This window comes from Thermobia domestica, chromosome 16 (genome assembly GCF_964235325.1).
Source record: "Thermobia domestica chromosome 16, izTheDome1.hap1.1, whole genome shotgun sequence".
Taxonomy (NCBI): domain Eukaryota; kingdom Metazoa; phylum Arthropoda; class Insecta; order Zygentoma; family Lepismatidae; genus Thermobia; species Thermobia domestica.
Genome location: NC_137469.1, coordinates 122,399,636 through 122,419,951, shown reverse-complemented (window position 1 = coordinate 122,419,951; position 20,316 = coordinate 122,399,636). Strand labels below are relative to the sequence as shown.

General features: G+C 37.7%; 1 protein-coding gene across 7 annotated transcripts in view; it reads left to right on the top strand.

Moving 5' to 3' along the window:
* The window catches only part of LOC145673386 (structural maintenance of chromosomes protein 6-like), a 172,166-nt gene that overhangs the window by 46,984 nt on the left and 104,866 nt on the right, over positions 1–20,316 (top strand). For all 7 annotated transcript variants that reach the window (XM_081743042.1, XM_081743037.1, XM_081743041.1 and 4 more), the window contains 2 exons: positions 4,380–4,510; positions 11,173–11,376. In XM_081743042.1, the coding sequence (XP_081599168.1) occupies positions 4,380–4,510; positions 11,173–11,376 (335 nt within the window). The remainder of the gene's footprint in view (positions 1–4,379; positions 4,511–11,172; positions 11,377–20,316) is intronic.

The following is a 20,316-nucleotide window of genomic DNA, read 5'->3' as shown; positions in this document are numbered from 1 at the left end:
TTAAACGAAACAGCAAGCGCACAAAAGCACTATTGGGCGCGCGCAATTGTGAGTACAAACTTATGTGCGCGTTCGTACTCCGAAATATTGTTCGTTAGTCGAGGACAAAATGTATCCTAAACATGCTCGTGAACGAGGATCCACTGTGCTTTTTTTTTTATTTGGTAAAGTACGTAAATTAAATGGTTCAGTGAAAATTTCAGACGAAGAAATAAAGACTGAATCAGCTTGGAATTTTATTAGCATATTGTCTTGTGCACTACACGATTCGATAGTGTAACCAGTATTCTGGAATCATTTCAAATAATATGGGCTGTTTCAAAATGAATATCTGTAATATTTATTACATTTAACGTACAATTATAAGGAATACATCAAATAAACGAGCAACTCAAACAGTTTTTGCTAGAAGTGTTCAATGTAAGGACCATTTGTCACACGGCAAACATCGAGTCGATAGGCGAGTTCTTCCCAAACGTTGATCTGTGTGTTTGGAGTAACTGTTGCAACAACTGTTTCAATCCTATTCCTTAAATTCCTCAATCTCCTTAAAGTTCTCCGGACAGACGTCACTGAAATTGCTAATTCACGACTATCCTTCCGAATTGATTTCCTGGGGCTACGTTCTACGTATAAAAGACTCTCTCACTCGTTCAACACGTTCTTCAGTCACTCTTGGTCGCCCCGTACTCTTTCCTTTGCACAGACAGCCGGTGTTTTCAAACTGATGATACCATCTACGGAGTTATTATCACTTGGTGGACTGGAACTGAACTTAATACGGAAAGCACGTTGCACTGTAACTACAGTCTTTGCAAAATGTAAAACACAAAAAGCTCACTAATCGCCATGTTTGCTACTAGAGCTTTCGAGGACACTAGTCAGACAAAGGAAACAGCGCATGCGCATGTACGTTCAAAACTGTTTGACTTCCTCTTTCATTTGATGTATTATTTATAAGTTAATTGTAATAAATACTACAAAACCTTAAAATCGCAATATTCATTTTGAAACAACCTGTATTATAGCAAATACATATGTTGATTTCAGTTCTTGGAATGCCGAGACTAAAGGCAAATATTAACAGGTGATTATGACTGAAATTGCTTTAACTTTGTTTAGGGTTGGCTGATTTAAACCTTGGTTTAAACCAGCTATTTTTTAATCAACTGGTTTAAACCAAAAAACGAAAAATGTTCGTAAAAGTGTAAGTGTTCGCAAAATCTAGATGAACACACATTTGTGGGTTATCACGTTTAACTCCCGTATATTATTCGTGTTATATTCAGACCTAAAGTCTTCATTCATTCCTCAGAGGTTATACTACAAAAGCAACTTTTGTTTTTAAAAGTTTATGGATGTTTCTCTTGTGATTTTTTTTATAGTTTATTATTATTTTAAGCAATTGCATCAAATAAAAATTCTAAATATTGTTTCGTTTTAATAATGTTTACTATTGGTAAAATATATCGAAATGCCGTATTTTTTTTTTTGGGGGGGGGGGTCATAAAACCCCATTTATTGAAATCAGAAGTATCTTTGGTATCTATTTTTATATAAATGGGTCAGAGCCAACGTGGACTCAAATAATTCGTATCTTTATTCACTTTTCTTACTGATATGCAAATTAAGTCGTCGTATAGTCGCAGTGAAGTCATGACTAATAGAATCGTAGTGAACTAACTAAGACTAAATTAGTTCTTCTGTACTCTGCAGTATTTTGAAACTGTCCATATGTAATTCTCTATAATGGTTTCACTCACTGTTCATCTTTTGTCCTTCTGAAATGACTCTTGGCAATTATATTAACAAGTATGTAAAGATCAATACAACATTTTTTTTTTTTTTTTTTAATCAGGAGTCCTTCGTGAGTGATTCGGCAGACGTATCGCATTGGTGGCCAATTAGTCCTGGTTTCGGGTTCAAATGGAGGACAATTCCTCTTGAATGTAAGCCGAGAAGCGGTTTGGATTCCATTTTAAACTTATGTGACCCCTTCCAGCATAACCCGGTTGCTACATAATAACACGAAGGCGAAACAGACTTATTTCTGTCTATATGTGATACAGATACATAGAGCAAATTATTTAAACCAAAAAACCGGTTTACTCCCCCCCCCCAAAAAAAAAAAAAGTTTTTTTTTTTTTAAATAAAAAACTGTTTTTGACAACCCTGATTTTGATCAAATTCGTTGATGTGATTAAACTGTCATGGTTTTGTCTTAATTGTTTTGCTTAAGTTCAAGTTTTAGTCCATCTTACTAATTGTTAAGGTGAGGAAACTAAGTCAGTAGACCAGATAACTAATTCCTGTCCCTTGTGGTTTAGAAGATAGGATTAGAGATTATATATATGTAGTAGGATTGAGTAAGTAACTCTGTACGCAGGTATTCGTTTGCACATCAGTTAATATTCTTCCGATATAAGGGTACATCGGTTAATAAGGTAATATTGGCATACTTTGCAAAGAAGCCCAAATCTTCGATAGGGGTTCTGCACGTACTATACAGTATAAAGTAGTTTAAACAATTGTTTTGCTGCATACTGTGACGTTTTACATATATGAGTTAGTTGACAGGTTATGAAATTGCTATCCGTCACTATGTTCATTTTAAAGGCAGTCAAGAAGCAGCCTATTTCATGCTTATGGATTAAAATAGCATACCTTTTACCTCATATATATAACCTGATATACCAAATTTTGCGCTTAAAATATCCGAGACGTAAGCAGAAAACAGTTTAGAATTTTTTTTAAGATAAAAATAGAGATTCATATTCCGGTGTAAACAAATAATCAGATTTCAAGAAAAATATGGTATTGAGGGATTTCCTAGGTCGCTGATTTTGAATTTTTATCATTGCTGTTACTTAAACTAAAAAGAAAGCGTCCAGTGAGCACTCCCCGCCGATCTAGTGACTTGCGCGCTTGCTTGAGATGCACGGACCAAATGATTCAATGTGCGCCTAAAACCTAATTTATGCATTGCCGTATAAAAATTCGGATAAAGCAAAATGGAGCATGCGAAAGCAGCTACTTCTTTTATGTTAATAAAGAAGGATTAAAAAAGGTCAGAAAAAAATGTTTGAGAGTGGAATCCCGTGAGTCATTTGACTTTTCTATATTCTAATATTCACAATTTAAACTAGAAAGTATAAATTAAATCGATATTGTAAATGCTCCAATAATTTAATAGCAATCAAGTTTTATTGAATTTTTTTTTACATAGTTGAAATTTAGTTACTTTCAGTCGTTGACTCCATTTTAATAAAAAATAAAATAACTGCAGGGTTGACATAAAGTCTGTCCCTGATAAACATTAATAACAAGAAAACTAAGAATGATATAGAAGCATGCGGTCTGAAAACATCACTTGTATGATACTTCAAGATTTTGCCACAGCCTGTGCTGCCATCTACTGCAGCGCGACAGTCATTTGTTTAAAAACCGGGTCAGCACAGCAGAAAGCGAAGTGTGTTGTGGTATCATGAAACGAAATCTCCTGTCACAGTTCAAACGAACATTCAAGAGAGTATGGACAGCAATCACCAGATGTTAAGAGCATAAAGGAATAGTATAGCAAGTTTATTGCAACAGGAAGTGTTTTAGATCATGATACAAGCTGTAGACTGTGTGGAAGCCGTTCGTGTTGCTTTAACCAAAAACCCAGGAAATCCTTGTTTTGCGAACTTCTTCCTGTGAGATTATGTTAAAGACAGGGTTTACGCAACACCTGTGCGTGATATTGCAACAGTCAAAAACAGAATAAGGGTCGCAATAGACACAGTGACTTATAAAATGTTGAATAACACATGGATGAATATTGAATATCCCATTGATATCTTAAGGGCAACTAATGGAACACATGTGGAAATTCTCTAAATCAGGTAATAATAATAATAATAATAATAATAATAATAATAATAATAATAATAATAATAATAATAATAATAATAATAAAACTGCGTTATCCTATTATTTGCCGTAGACCGCATGCTTCTCTCATTCGTAGTTTTCTTGTTATTAATGTTTGTTATCAGGGAGAGAATCCTGTACAAACAATAGGAAATGGAGAGCCGTTGAAAACTACGGTTACTTGCGTTTTAAGCAAGATCCTGATGTAATGAGTTCAACGTTCAGATTGAAATAGAGTTCGATACCAAGTATGTGCATCTGGCTCTCATTGGAAAGATACCAACCTAACTTTTGCGGTCTTAAAATTTTCCAAATTCAAACTTCGATTTGGGGTGTTTTCGCAATCGGGATCATTGTGGGGGCGGTATTACAAATGAGTTAAGAGTAACATGAAGTTTGAATGGATTATAATGATTTCGTTGCTGAGAACTAACGATGTTAAAGTTGTGTGTTTTATATTATTTTAGGTGGCAGTGGAAGAAAATAAACTTAAAGATTTGGAGAAAGCTCATGAAGATTCGAAGAAAAATTTTGAAGATATTAGTAAGAAATATGAAGATCTGAAAGGCAAAGAACTAGAAGCAAAAGAGAAACAACGGTATATTTAACATTTTGATTCTTAGTACCTATGGGATAATTAGTATTAACACAAAGCAAATTTCAGCAAGTTAATTTACATCGCAATTTCAAATGAGTAATATTCCCGGTGAGAGCTCATGTGGTTCGGTTTCCACGTTAATCAGTAGGTCCACGTCTCATATAGCCTCGCTGCTGAACGGGACGTTAAACTGAAAAATTAATCAATCAAATGAGTAATACATAATTAAACTTGCTGACTTGATTGCTTTCTATAAGCCGTGGCCAATCAGACGGCTTTTATTTAGGTGATATAGAGTCAGCCAGGCGCGCAGCCAGAAATTTTTGTTGGGGGGGTCCAAGTTTTGAGGGGGAGTCCAATACTGCAAGTCACTACGGATATTAATCGGATATTATTCTGTATCCGATAACTATTATAGGGAGCTGGCTTTAATGCGAAGCTGAGGAATTCAGATTTGATTGAGAGGTGCCCCACCTCCGTAACTAAGAAACGGTCACTCGATGGTCCTGGGCAGAGTGGCCAGTGTGTTGTCACCTAATACTCACTTGATTCAAAGAGTTTATGCAAATTATGCAATTCTTATCGAAAGATTTAAAAAAAAAAAAAAAAAACGTCATTTACAAATTTGCATAAGCAGTTACTGTATTTGGGTACATTTTGTATATTACTCACCTTCTATATTTTATAACCACCCGCGTGAGGAGCGGTCTAGCATTACTTTTCTACCTTCGCTGGGAATAGTTTGCAATCTGTTACGCTGTGAAGCCATTGTCAAATGAATAATAAGCAACAAAACCGCAACCAGAACAGCACTCAACAAATAACCAACTCTCACTAACTCTTCAGAATGACATTCACGTGACAATTTTCTACCCCTGGCAACGCTTACATATAGAAGGAGGGTAAGGGAGTGTCGCAAGAGTCAGACAGAAAACATGTTGAAATTTTCGTTCCTCTACCTCAGCTCCCGCTGGTAAACAAGCTAGCTCCCTATAATAGTTACTTATAAAATACTTCCACAGTATTTTCAGAAAAAATGATAGAACTAGAATGATTTTATAAGAGAAAGAGTATAGATGAAGTATAAGCTCAAATTTTGATGTTGCATCAATCCTTTTCATGTTAAACAAAGTGTACAAAATGTATGGTGAGTTAGGAAGATTGGGGGGGGAGGGGAAGAGACTCGGTGAGTCCCCAGTGGGTGCTCCCCTACGGTCAACATATCGGCTCCCTTTGCAGTTATGTCTTACTTTCTAGACCACAGTCCGATCCTGGCCCAAGTAACTCCCAGTTTTCTAAAGATGCTTAGTCAGCACTGGAACTTCCGTTCTCGCACTTTGAATAGAATTTGAGACCACGCACACTAACAATTAGACTACATGGAAATACAGATACAATATATGTGTACTGTTGCTATTTAGAGATCAATAATACTTTAGACAGGATGTCTATTGGTCACGAAAGTTGCGAAAAAGTCACGAAATCAGAAAACGGTCATGAAAGTCAGGAAAAAGTCACGAAATTTACTTGTTGGGTCACGATTTTTTTTTGGTACAAATAAAGGAACAGACTGGAAAATTTTGTTCTATAAAACGTCAAAATTCACCACCAAAAATGTCTAAGGTCGGCTTTAGACGCTATCAAATAACAAGCAAAGCACGCTTTTATCTCATGCATAACAATTCGGCGTAATACGCACCCAAATTCACTCCTGAGAACGTTACAAAATTTTATGGTTTGATATAGAAAATGTCACGAAATTTCATTTTAGAATTTCAGTAGACACCCTGTTTAGAGAATATTGCAATAATTATAATAATAAATATAATAAAAGTTTTTATCTAACACGGCCCCAAACTATTTTTTATTGACCGAAAGTGACATTATGTAGTTTCGTTAATTTACGCATCTTCCATATAATTTGAAATATAATTGTAATTCTTATGTTGTTCCATGATACTCATTTTCCTTAGAAAAAAATCTACTTACTTTCCTTGCGTACTCCCGTCTGTGTGTATATGAGGCGCTCTAAGTAGCAACGGCATGCTTAGTGAAAAGCTAGTGCATGCAATCTGAATGCTTGGAAATTTGTTGTGCATTTGAAGTGTTCCTAATAGTAATACCAGACTGATCTGTGGCTGATAATTCTCGTGGAAGTCGTTCGTTTTCCCCCTTAGAAAATACAGTTTCAGAATAAGTGGTCGATTATTTCGATCGTTCAAAGTGCACTAGTAAGAGCGAGTGAAACAATCCTTTGTTCAGTTCACATATATCAGGTAATCTAAAAAAAAAAAAAAAAAAAAAAAAAAAAAAAAAAATAGTGAGCCTTTTGCTCACCAGATGGCGTTATTGTCTCAAATCGCAGGGTATATGAATTCATAGCAGGTCAGCCCTAACGTCATTTAGCAGCTGGTACTTGAAGTTACTAGATACGAAAAAAATGTTGAAATTCATATAATCAAACGTAAGATATTGTGTCGTGAAGATGTGTGAACTTTCCACAAAACTACACTTCATTTTACAGTTGTACTTCGATAAAGGCTAAAGAGTTACGTGAAGAAATTTGTTATGTTTATGGATAAGAATATTATCAAAAGCAACAGCCGAAAAATAGTTCAGTGGCTTTTGTTCTGGAAATTTCAATGTGCAAGACGCTCCTTACAGTGAGCGACTAATCACAGTAATAATTAATTATATTATGGCCAAAGTTAAGCAAAAGTGGCATGTAACAATTTTGACATTACGAGTGACCTAGACATTCATCATCAAACAGTATTAAACCAATTGGAGAGAGCTAGCTATAAAGAGAAGCTCGACATTTGAGTGCCAAATGGTATGATTCAAAAACATTCACTCCATCGAATTTCTATCTGCGGATTTTTACTGAAAGGTAACGAACTCGAGCGATTGATTAATCCAAGCGGTTGTTCACAAGGCATAAAAACTGGATAACCTACGACAACAATGTCCTAGAAAAATCGTGTTGAAGCAAGAAGGTCCACTATCTGTAGCAAAACCCAGATTGCCATCCAGGAGGGTTATGCTGTGCATTCGGTGGGATTGGAAGGGCATCGTGTATCACCAGTTGCTGCCGGTAGACAGAACCATAAGCTCGTACCTGTACTATCCACAGAACTGGTCAATACAAGATTTTTTTTTTTTTTTTTAGTTTAACGTCCCACGATTATGCACCGAGCCTAAGGGAAACTGTGATGATGAGATGATTGATAACAGTGGAATGAAGTAAATGGGAGGAAACGAGAATCCCGAAAAAACCCACGCACACAGGAGTTGTCCACCACAAAAGAAAGGTTGTCTTATACCATGCTGACAGTTCTAGACTACATACATCTTTAACGACCCATCAGAAGTAGAGAGAACTTGCCTTTGAAGTTTTATTGTATCCACTGTATACCCTGGACCTGGCAATGTCAGACTATCATTTGTTTCGGCTCTGCAGAATTCCCTGAATGGCGTTAAGTTCTTTTCAAAACAGATCTCAAAAGAACATACCAGAAAGCACAGAAGTTCTATAGCGACGGGATTATGGTGTTGCTGGAACAAAATGGTCCATATGTTGTTATATAACGTTACTGTTAAATCACAACAAATGTAATCTCACTTTTGACGTCCAAAGGTTCATAGTTTTTAGACAACCTGTTATATATATATATATATATATATATATATATATATATATATATATATATATATATATATACAAGGTCTGTATGATAAGTAATGAGACTCGCCGCGCCGCGGCGCGCGTGTCGCTGGAGCGGGTTTGTCGGTGATGGAGGATGTAGGGGGGGGGGGGGGTCCGAGCAAAGCAACGCACCGCGCGTCAGTTGGCTCCGAGCCTTAGTGGAGCGCGGACAAGCCTTGGACAAAGCCCTTGTGAACATTCTTGTCACGGCGGAAAATCAACAAACATGGAGGGTTCCATCGAACAGCGTTATGCGATCAAATTTTGCGTTCGCCTGGGGAAAACGGCTACTCAGACGCTTTCTCTCATCACGGAGGCCTACAAAGAGGAAGCCCTATCCAAAGCCCAGGTGTTTCGTTGGCACAGTGCGTTCCGGAACGGCCGGGAAAGCGTTGAGGATCTGGAGAGGGCTGGACGCCCGACAACAGTGACTACGGACGAAACTGTGGCAAAAGTGAGGGATCTCCTGAACTCAGACCGTCGATTATCGTTGAGATTGATTGCTGATGAACTCGATATGAACCACACAACAGTGCACAAGATTGTGACGGAACAATTGGGAATGAGAAAAATCTGTGCGAAACTGGTGCCGCGAGTGTTGACTGACGAACAAAAGCAACGACGTGTTGATTGTTGTCAGGAACTGTTGAACCTCATGAACAGTGACCCTAACTTTGAAGATGACGTCATAACAGGTGACGAGTCGTGGGTGTTCCAGTACGACCCTGAAACGAAACGTCAAAGCGCGGAGTGGCACACTCCTGCGTCCCCGCGCCCCAAGAAGGCCAGAATGTCGAAGTCAAAGGTGAAAACAATGTTGATTGTTTTTTTTGACAATGTGGGGGTGGTCCACAAGGAGTTTGTACCCCAAGGACAAGCCGTCAACGCCGCCTTCTACAAACAAGTCCTTGAGAGACTGCACAGGAGCGTCAAGCGGAAAAGACCGGCGATCGCTAGCCGGTGGAAGTTGCATCACGACAATGCCCCTGCCCACACCGCCTTCTTAGTGACCTCCTTTTTGACCCGGATTGGGGTGGAAGTCCTTCCACAACCACCCTACAGCCCAGATGTGAGCCCGGCCGACTTCTTCCTCTTCCCGAAGCTGAAGCCACGCTTGAAAGGAACCCGTTTTGCAGACGTCACAGCCATCCAAGCAGCCGTGACCACATTTCTAAAGGACATGCCGGCTGCTGACTTCCAGGGGGCGTTTGCAGCGTGGAAACATCGATTGCAGAAGTGCATCGACGCAAGAGGAGAGTACTTCGAAAGCTTTTAAGTCCCTGTACAGATCAGATCAATAAAACAATGTTTCCAGACCTGGTCTCATTACTTATCATACAAACCCTGTATATATATATATATATATATATATATATATATATATATATATATATATATATATATATATATATATACAGGGTGTTAATGAACTATACCGACAAACTTTAAGAGGTGATTCCTCACATCAAAATATGAGAAAAAGTCCATATGGACGTGTGGCGAAAAGTGCATAGTTTCAGAGCTATGGCTGTCCAAAATCGCGAAAAATCCAAATTTCAAGAGGCCCTATTTCGAATTCGAGAGACTGTGGATGGTGGTAATTATCAGCGTAAAGGAAGTCACGCATACGCAATCCAAAAATGTATATTTCATGAATGTTCATTGTGTGTACGGATTATTCCCTGGAGGGTGAAATTCCCAGACATGCCATCAACCGAATTTTGAGATGTGCTCTGACTTTATGATTGGTAGGCAAACGATAAGTATTGATAGCAATGAACACGGAATCCTTCAGCGCGATGTCGGAAGTGTTAAGGATCGTCAGCACCACGTCGGAAAATGCACTCTCGTACTCGGGAAAATGCATGGTACGGTGTTTTCTTTCACCTTACAAGTGAAGAAAACATGAAATATACCGTGACGAAATACATATCATCACACGTTATTCCGAGCAGAAAGAAACATGGAGCTGCCGATTCCTAACACTTTTACCTTCCCTCCGAAGCATTGGATGTCCATTGTTGTCAAGGTTTACCTCGTGCCTACTTTGGACCCTTCTTGAAATCAAGGTATATCTGAAAACTCTATTGAAAACATATCTGAGAATTACACCTTGTAGGGAATAATCTTTACACCCATTGACAATTGATGAAATATGCACTTTTTTATTGTGTACACCTGGCTTCCTTTACGCTGATAAGGAGCACTATCCATAGTCTCTCGAATTGGAAATAGAGCCAGTTGAAATTTGGCATTTTCGCTATTTTGAACAGCCCTAGCCCTGAAACAATGCACTTTTCGTCATAGGTCCATATGAACTTTTTCTCTTATTTTGATGTGAGGACTCATCTCTTAAACTTTGTCGGTATAGTTCATTAACACCTTGTATATATATATCGGGTGTTATAAAACTGGCACCCACGGACAACAAAGTGGTATTCTTCCGGTCAAAATAAAGCGAAAATATTAAATACTGCTACATCCTCCGGGAACTCCCTTTAGCCGCTAGAAGGAATAAAAGTTTCACTATGTGGCAACGTGCATATTAAGAACCATTAGCATTGGTCTACGAATCAATCAACATTACGTCGATTGTTACGTTCATAAGTGATGTTAGTGTTAATGTGTATCGACTTTAACTGCTATCTGGAAAGAATCCATTTAACTGTTTGATAGATTGGTTGATATACTCTATGGTTCTTTATTTGCGACGTTGTCAGATAATACAATTCGAGTATATGGATGAGGACCCGAAAGGTATAGGATTATATATACACAGTGTTATTTATAGTTAGTTGTATAGGATCAGTTGTAGTTAGTTATATAGGATCAGTTATAGGCAGAATAACATAGTGTTATTTCTGAAAGATGATCTGTGAGCCTCTTAAATTTTGAGACTTGTGTCTTCAATGCCTTATTCGTTAATTGATCACTAACGAAATTATATATTTTTCAGTGAATTGCAGGAGCAGATTGCAGCTAATAGAAGGGCAGTCCAAAATGAAGAGAAATGTTTAGAGCAGTCGAAGCGAACTGTCAAGCAAGTCCGAGAGAAGTATTCGCAAAAGCTTCACGAGTATAGAAATATGCAGGCAAAAATTCAGAGAAAACGTAGTGATATTTCAAGACTAAGGGCCGAAATAGATAAAATACAAAAAGTGTAAGTTGATTCACATTCATAAATATTTATACACGTGCATAGAGAATGAGCCTAGGCAATATGACAATCTCTGTCTTTTTTCTTTCTTTCTTTCTTTTTTTTCTGTATTACAAGATTTGACAGTGAAGCTCCAGGACTGGTCCTGTACCCTGTAACTAACTGTACTGACATCAGAAAACAGTTTATCATATGAACTGAATGCTATGATATTCTTCTTTTGCAGGATATGTGAAAGTTTAGTAAGGAAAGCATTTGCTGCCTTCTAGACATCAGTTATCGAAAACACCCTGATTCCTATTGTCATGGATTCTTATATTATTAGCGCCCTTCCAACTAGTCTTGCACACGCCTTTGGTGCACGGGTCCCAGGTTCGATTGCCAGTGAGAGAGTCTTGAAATTTGAACACATTACGTTGGTTCGGATTCCACTTTAAACTGTAGATCCACGTCTCGTATAATATCGGTGCTGAAAGGGAGGCTAAATTCCAACCCAGTAAACCAAACTCAATGTGGAGGATGCAGAGGCATGAGGAGACAAAATATTCAGGGGCTTTTTCTTGTTCTAATAAGCAAACAGCGACTTAATGAACAGGAAATAAGGTTATGCCTGAAGGTTTCTCATACGAAATAAAAGATTTTTGTGCATGATAATTTATTTTTCGTGTTAAGATATACATACTTACTCTCAGTATATACGAGACAGACTAAGGAGGGTCTAGCTTCCTTGTTACTAAGGTCACTTTATGTTTCCTTCCTGACTGAAGTTAAACTGAACCTATCTCGAAATATCTCGTTGAGCGAAGGATGTGAAAGTTTTCATGTCATATCGTGACAAATCCGCATCATAAAATAGGGTATGTTTTATTCGATTCTTTTGAATACTGTGACTACGGTGTTCGCAGCAACGGACCTAACATTTTTGTCTTAATGTAAATTTTAGTTCGTTCGTTGTTGTTTTATATTTTCAGTGTATTGCTTCAAACAGTTTTTTGTTTGTGTATGTTCTTATTTCGTTTCGTTATGTAAAACGAAATCACCTGGCGTAACAGCCCATTTAAGGCAGGGTTGGACCCACCTGGAAAAACCCACCTTGGTTTTTGACCTCTTTGTTAGTATGTTATTGGTACATACAACGAAGGTGATTACATTTGAAGTTATTTTTATCAGATTTTAAACTTTCTTTGGGCAAATTATATGCTTTCACGTTAAGGTAGACAACAACATTCAACATAAGACCTTTATAAAGTTCTGAATGCACAGAATGAATGAATTAAAAAAAAAAAAAAAAAAAAAAACACCTTAGCTTGAGATAATTTTAAAACAAATTAATGTGTGGATTATGCTTATAGCCTGTTTGAAGTAAAGTAAGCAATTTTATATTTTAGAAAATACTTTCCCTGAATAGTCTGCTTTCTGATTCGGCGCCGCCGAGGGACTTATCCCTCATACGTTGACGGGTTTAAGGTCATAGGTGCCGGTACTAACAGTAAATATGTAAATACATTAGTAAAACTATTAGTACTATTTCTTACATTTGATGGTAAGAAAAGTATTCAGTAAAATTTGGTTTTCCAACAACAGTTCAGTTCAGTCATTTCTTGCTACCCTTCAAATAAGCATTCTGTAGAATCAACACCAGCAATAGCGTAAATATTATTATCAAAATTAAGAATCTTAATGCTCGGAGCTTCCAAGACTACGTAACGCTTACTATTTTAAGTGCTGAATTAAAACTTCAGTATTAATGGAAGTTTCGTTGTACAATAAAGCAAGCTGCATTTGCAGGGAAAAACCCATCGTGAAAGAAATGTTCGGGAAATTCCTGCAATTGAACCCACAAGGCATCGGAGAGAATACTTTAACAATAAAACTATATATTTCACGCTGGAAGATATTTAATTTCATTTATGACATTTTAAAACATTTACTTTATAAAATATGAATTATAGGCCTATCTTTGTTAATTGTTTTAAATTAATTTTCAGAAAAGAACCGTCTTGCAACAAGTGCTCAGGAAATTCCCCTAATTGAACACACAAAGCATCGAAAGTGTACTTAGCAAATAAAACCATTTATTTTACATTGATAAATATTTATCACATATGAGACATTTTGATGAATTATGTCTTCGTTTTAAATTAATATAGCTATTTGGTATGTAAAACCACGCTCTTTCCCAGGAATGAGAAAGTCTCGAAAATAAAATCAAAATTCCTGAATTGGGTTATCACTTTGTTAAAGATTCTTAAAATCCAATAAAACAGAGTGATGAATATTTCTAAATATTATACACTATGATAATTTACCAATTTTGAATAGGTAATAAAGAAAAAGGAAAAAAAAAAACTAAGTTCTGTACTACTGCTTTGTTCCAACGAAATAACGCACAACTGACTCGGTTCTAGAACATGACATTTAGGTTCTTGCTTAAGCAGTAAACCAGCAGCAAGATTCTGTATTCTTACAACCTCTATATGTCTCACTGTTCACGTTGCTATTTAACAAATTAGTTTATTCGAAATCATAAGCTCAAGTTAGGATAACAATTTTATTATTTTAGGTCGGTTTATCATTACAAAACGGAGACAAGTTTGAAAAAAAAAATCCAGTTTGATTAATAACTTAAGACAATTGTATCTTATAACAGTTTCATAAAGTTGCATATCGATACTTCAATTGATATATTTGATAATCACAAGACAGTTTCAGCGAATCGGTACCTTAGTTACAATATATCAGACAAGGATTGATCTTGAGTAGCCAACTACGGAACTTTACAATAATTGCTCTTCGACTAAATTCGTATCATGACTGGTTTTACAGACAAGAAAAGAAAAAAAAAAAAAATCTACCAAATACTGATCCATCCATCCCCTTTTAATTATCTATAAAAAAAAACTGAACGTTCCATTTCTGAAGACATAATTTTCTAACTGTCACTCATATTCTACAAAGTCCTCCAATCTGTGTTGCTACTGTATAACTCCAACTGAGTTCTAAAAATGTAGCATATATCAGATATGGCTTAAGCATTTAGCCCGCCCTCGGACAACACATTAAATATTTTATTTATGCACTACAAAGAAAAGAAAGGAAAAGAAAAAAAATAATGGACAGCGAATTATGTACATATGGTATGATTGATGATAAGAAACGTAAATACGTGACAGGATATTCTCAATACTAATATGGAACGTTATTGTTTTATTTATTTACTTTTTCTTTTACAACATGCAAGAAAATTCATACTAATGTGGTGGATCAATTCATTAGTTTGTCAGTCATATAAATCTAAGAGCCACAAGGTGAAATCAACCTTCATAAAATATTCCGGAGCTAAGCTAATCATACCGTGAGTTTACAGTAACTAAGAACATGTACCGAATACGCAATAACGGTAAATCCGCTTATATTTAAATGCATTCCGTATTAAGATTCATTCTATCATGCAAAATTTTGAATTGACTGTAAAGATTAATAGTAACGTGGAGACATTTATGGCAGATAAGCGAGATGCGTAACGCAAATGAAATTTAGCTATCCATAGTACTTATATTGATCATTTTTCGCAAGATTACTTCCAAGAGTTATTAGTTTTTTAATAAAAAATTTTCAAACTGTTGAATTTCACAATACACTCCTACGTCACCGACGCCATCTTGGAAGACGAACTTTTATCTCCATAAAGATGTTATTGTTCAAAATAAGAAAAATCAGGTTACCTGGAAGCCAGGTAGAATTACTTACAGTCTTAAGGAGCCCGATAACAGCCCACTTTCCCTTCTCCAAAAGCCGGGAATCTCGGCCGTCAACAGTCTTCTCAAACTGAGGTTATATGTCTGCTTCTATCATGGCGATTTGCAGACATTAATGACCAGCGGGGGTGGATCAAAAAAGGTTAAATAAAAATTTTGTGAGAACTCGGCAACCGAAAGAGATTATTAAGGTTATTCCCAGATCACTTTTTGTATATAGGTTAATGGTACAAATCCAATAATTTCGTAATATACTAAATTTCCGACATCGAGTTCTCTCACCCCCTTCTCCTGCTGGTGTGTTACTTTCTTCTTCTTCTTCTTCTATCAACAACTATCATTAAAATTATGTTTGCTTTATCCCAATTTAGTGATTTTACTGTTTATAAATATAATCCTAATACGTCTAATATTATTAATCAGTTGAGTTTGGTAGTACCCAGCAGAAAACTTCACTAAAGCTTCACTGAATTGTCATTATTATTAGGCCTAACGCTAGGCCTAATGCTCTATTGATAATTAAGTATAAAAATACAAGAATTTTGGATTGATAATCTTGGTGAGTAATAATAATACCATTTTCAAATTAATAAAGTGTGTAATACAAATCCCCTTTCTACTATTCAACTATTTAATATGAATTTTGAAGTGCATTGGTAATGTTTCGTTATTATCGTAATTATATTTGTATTACCGTAATGCAGTTCTTCCTCAGCACAATGCACATTGTGACACCGGTTAATTTATTTATACATAATTATATTCCGCCTAATAATATAGGTTTTACAAGTCAAACGTGTGCTCAGATATAGAATAATAGCCTAAATCTATATAATTACGAAATATCAGGGAAAGCAAAGGTTTGCCAAGGTGTGCCAAACCGACCTAACAACAACTAACCTATGTAATTAACACAAACACACGAACATAACAATAATAAAATAAAATTGGCACAGATACACAATACGGGAGCCATCAAACATGTAACGAGTAAACGAGTATCAACATGCATACCGGTATTAATATAATGTAATCGCTACCGGTAAACCGGTACGTTACAGGTATTCATATTTGGCGAACGTCACTGAGGCTCCTGGGATGACTCGATCTACATTTGTTCGTTTGTCTGTCTGTACCACACAGTGTTCAACTTTCGGTCTTATAAATTTTCAGGATACAAGCCGGAGACACTCTCTAAATTTTCTGTATAGATTTTGGCGGCATACCAACGTAAAGTTACAAAATGACTCCTTTTTTGTCAAAATAGCGGATATCCACGGCACAAACGACAGTTTTCGGTCTTTCAAGTTGAAATTTTTAGAGCAGAAGCACGAGAGACTAAATTAGCTGTATATATTTTGGCGGCATAAAATTTCAAAATGGCGGCCATTATTCAAAATAGCGTGTATCCATGCTACATGGTGCAATTTTCGGACTTTCTAAGTTGAAATTTTGAGGGTAGAAGCACAAGACATTTAAAAAATTTGCTGTATATATATTTTCGGCTATCCAATATAAAAGTTCAAAATGGCGGCCATTTTTTTAAAACAGCAGTGAATAGAAAATTGTTGCAAGTTGTGACAATGACAATCTTGAAATGTAAATCATATTTTAACATTTTTACCCCAAAGACATTAAAATATTTCGAAAGAACCCAATTAAACCCGGAAAAACCCACATGGGCCCAGGTGGGTTGTTTTTTAAAAAATACCCGGGCTTTTTCAAACCCTGATTTGAGGGCCTGAGCCGCTCCAACGCCATCTGTCAGCGACCGGCTGAACTACGTCCAGCCTTGCGATGAGCACGTGAGCAGCGCGCTGCATCGCCTTGTCTTTAAAAGCGTATTAGGAGCTTACTAGAATCTTATATTCCCCAGTTTGTCTCACGACCTGGGTGGACCCCGAAAATTCGGAAGCACCGGCCGGGAATCGAACCTAGGACCACGTGGACGTGAGTCCAACACTGTAACCACTAGACTGCGGTGTCCCCGTTTAGTTATGTGTTCGTTGTATTTGTGTCTGATATATGTCTGCTTTGTTGAAAGTTTTCTGCGTGTGTTTCATTATCTCCGTCAGTACCTCTGGTGTATTGGTTTATTTGGTCTAAATCTGTCCTTTTTTCTTCTATGTTTCTGATAAGCCTTCCTTCCCGAGCGTATTTTCTCCTGGTTCTTTTAGTTTCTTTTCCCAGTTTGTCTCTCCTCTATTATTCTTGTTTTTACTAAGACTGCACAGTATATTATGTAGATTTCGTTAAAAGTTTCTCCTTTTATCTGGGTCTATTCCGAAATTCTGTTTTTGCTTTATCATATTCTGTTTTCAGAGGGTTGTATTCTTTGTTGTCTATGTTTTTGGCATTATCTAAGTTTCTAATTTCTTTCGCTTTTTGCCTGTTATGTGTAACTTCTGTACTATTTATAGTTTCTGAATTATTTGTTATATTTCTGTCATTTTCGTCATGGAGCCCCTGGTATGATTCCCGGACAAGTTTTTTTTTTTTTTTTTTTTGTTTGTTTGTTTGTGGACAACATCGTGTCCGTGGGTTTTCTTGAGGTACTCCCTTTCCTCCCACGGACGGGCCGCGGTGGCTCAGTGGTAGAGCATTCACCTCTGGTGCTTGGGGTTGCGGGTTCGATCCCAGCCCCCGCCAAGTGAACTTTGTGGTGGACAAACACCGTGTGGGTCGGTTTTCTCGGGGTTCTCCCGTTTCCTTCCACTTCATTCCACCATTTCATTCATTACTCATCATCACCGTCTCCTTTAGCCTAACCGGCATAACCGTGGGACGTAAAACTCAAAGATGTCCTTTCCTCCCACGTTCTGATGCCACCAATTCTACTATAATCATTAATTTGCCGCAATCATCGTCTCCCGTAGCCTAAAAGGCATAATCGCTGGACGTTAAATTTAATTTCTGTCATTTTCATTTTTCTTTCTTTGTTTCCGTAGCTATTATTTCGCTTCGTGTTCTTTGATGATCTGTACTCTGATTATTATTGGTAGTAGGTTATTTGCATTTATTGTTCGTATCTGATCTGTTCGGCTTCTGCTTTTTTTTTTTTTTTTTTAATTGCATTCCAAAGGGTGTCCTGTATCCTCTCTTAACTGTTTCGAGTTTCGTTGTTACTCGTATGTAATATATATAAGCGCATTATTTCTTCGTTTATTTCATTTGGTCATTTCATGCACTTTTAATTTTCTTTGCGTTTGGTGGTTGCTGAGTGCTATACACTTCGTGTTGGTATAGCTGGTATGCGTTGGGTGTTACTTATCTGCTCAGCTGTAGTTTATTCGGGTGTCCCGACAGGTGTCCGCTGATTCAACATCCTATCACCGGTGGCTTGTATCCAGCATCGGGTACGGCATTTTCCGAGGCTTCATTTTCTCTTCTGTATTTCCATTTTCATGGGCTATGACTGTTATCGGCAGTCATATCCTAGCCTATGGTGTTCCTTCACTATAACCTTGCAAGATAGCCATGTCACAGTGGGATATGGACATTGTGCTTTATGTTTGAGCCATAATCGTCACTTTGATAATACAGTGCACCCTGATCCTTACTACCGCTGTAGTTGGGGGCTGGTTATTTCCTATTCGCAGCTGACCACTGGAGGCCGTTCTATTATCCACCACCCGTGGATCGCTCGCGTTCCAAGAGCTCGGTTCCCCTCGCAGTGGATTCTGCCGGGGCAGATTATTATTATTATTATTATTATTATTATTATTATTATTATTATTATTATTATTAAATCTATTAAATCTACCGTATTTTACGGACTATAAGACGCACTTTTTTCTCCTCCAAATTGCCTCCAAAATTTAGGCGCGTCTTACACTCGAAATTAATATAAAAATGTCCAGAGTTTCATTTAAAATTCCCGCCAGTCTTAAAAATGGCCATATATTCGATGTCGCAGGAAACCTATCTCTATTTGGCAACATTGGATTCAACTGACAGCAGCAGTGCACCGATGCGACAAACATGAGTTGCAGGGATTCACAAGTTTGTTAAAACTCTCTCCCCCGCCCCGTCATCTAATAATACAGGGTGTCCGAGAAGTCCTTCCCTGATTACAGAAATTGATAACTCAGGCTAGAAATAAGATAGAAATATGAAACTGGTGTTGGATTGTTTACAAACTATAAAAGTTTTGGTCACATCAGTACACTTCCACATGAGCACCCTTGGTAGCACGTAGCAGATCTAGGCGATATTCAATTTCCATCCACACATTAGCCAACATCACTGGAGGGATCGATGCAACGACTGTGGTTATTCGTTGCTGCAGGGTTTCAAGATCTGGTACACGTGTTCGGTAGACCTCATCCTTGACATAACCCCATAAAAAGAAGTCTAATGGGGTTATGTCAGGAGAGCGTGGAGGCCAAGCTGTTGGTCCATCACGACCAATCCATCGCCCAGGAAATGTCCTATCGAGATAGGCACGGACGTCCAAACCCCAATGAGGTGGTGCACCGTCTTGCTGAAAAACGACATCGGGGCGATACTGAAGCAGCTGAGGAACAGCATACAGCTGCAGCATATCCAGGTACACTGCAGATGTGATGGTATTCTCAGCGAAGAAGAATGGCCCGATAATTCGATCGTGCAATAACGCGCACCAAACATTCACCTTTGGACTGCCTCTGGTGAACTCCCTGACCTCCCTGGGGGGTTCTGAACCCCAAATGCGTACATTATGGCGATTCACTACTCCACTGACAAAGAATGTCGCTTCGTCGGAAAAGGCAATTCGTCTGAGATAACCATTATCGTCCTCAATACGTGATAGCATTTCGACCGCAAAGTCATATCGACGTGTACCGTGGTCGGGCAACAAGGCCTGAACGAGTTGCACTTTGTAAGCACGAAACAATAAACGTTTGTGTAAAATGTCATGGATAGAGTTTTTTGGCATCTGTAATTCACGTGAGGCCCTACGCACCGATTTCTTAGGACTTCTCAGAAAAGACTGCCGCACAGCCTCCACCGTGTCTGCTGAGGTTCTTGGTCGACCAGACCTCGGAAGGTCAGCAACCGATCCTGTGTTCTTGAACTTCTCATACCAGGCTTTAATGCTCTTGACATCAGGTGGAGTCCTTCCAAATGTTGTCTGGAACTGTTTCTGCACCGTGGTTGGTGATCGTGTCTCATGGTACCACAGGACACACTGTGCCTTCTCCTG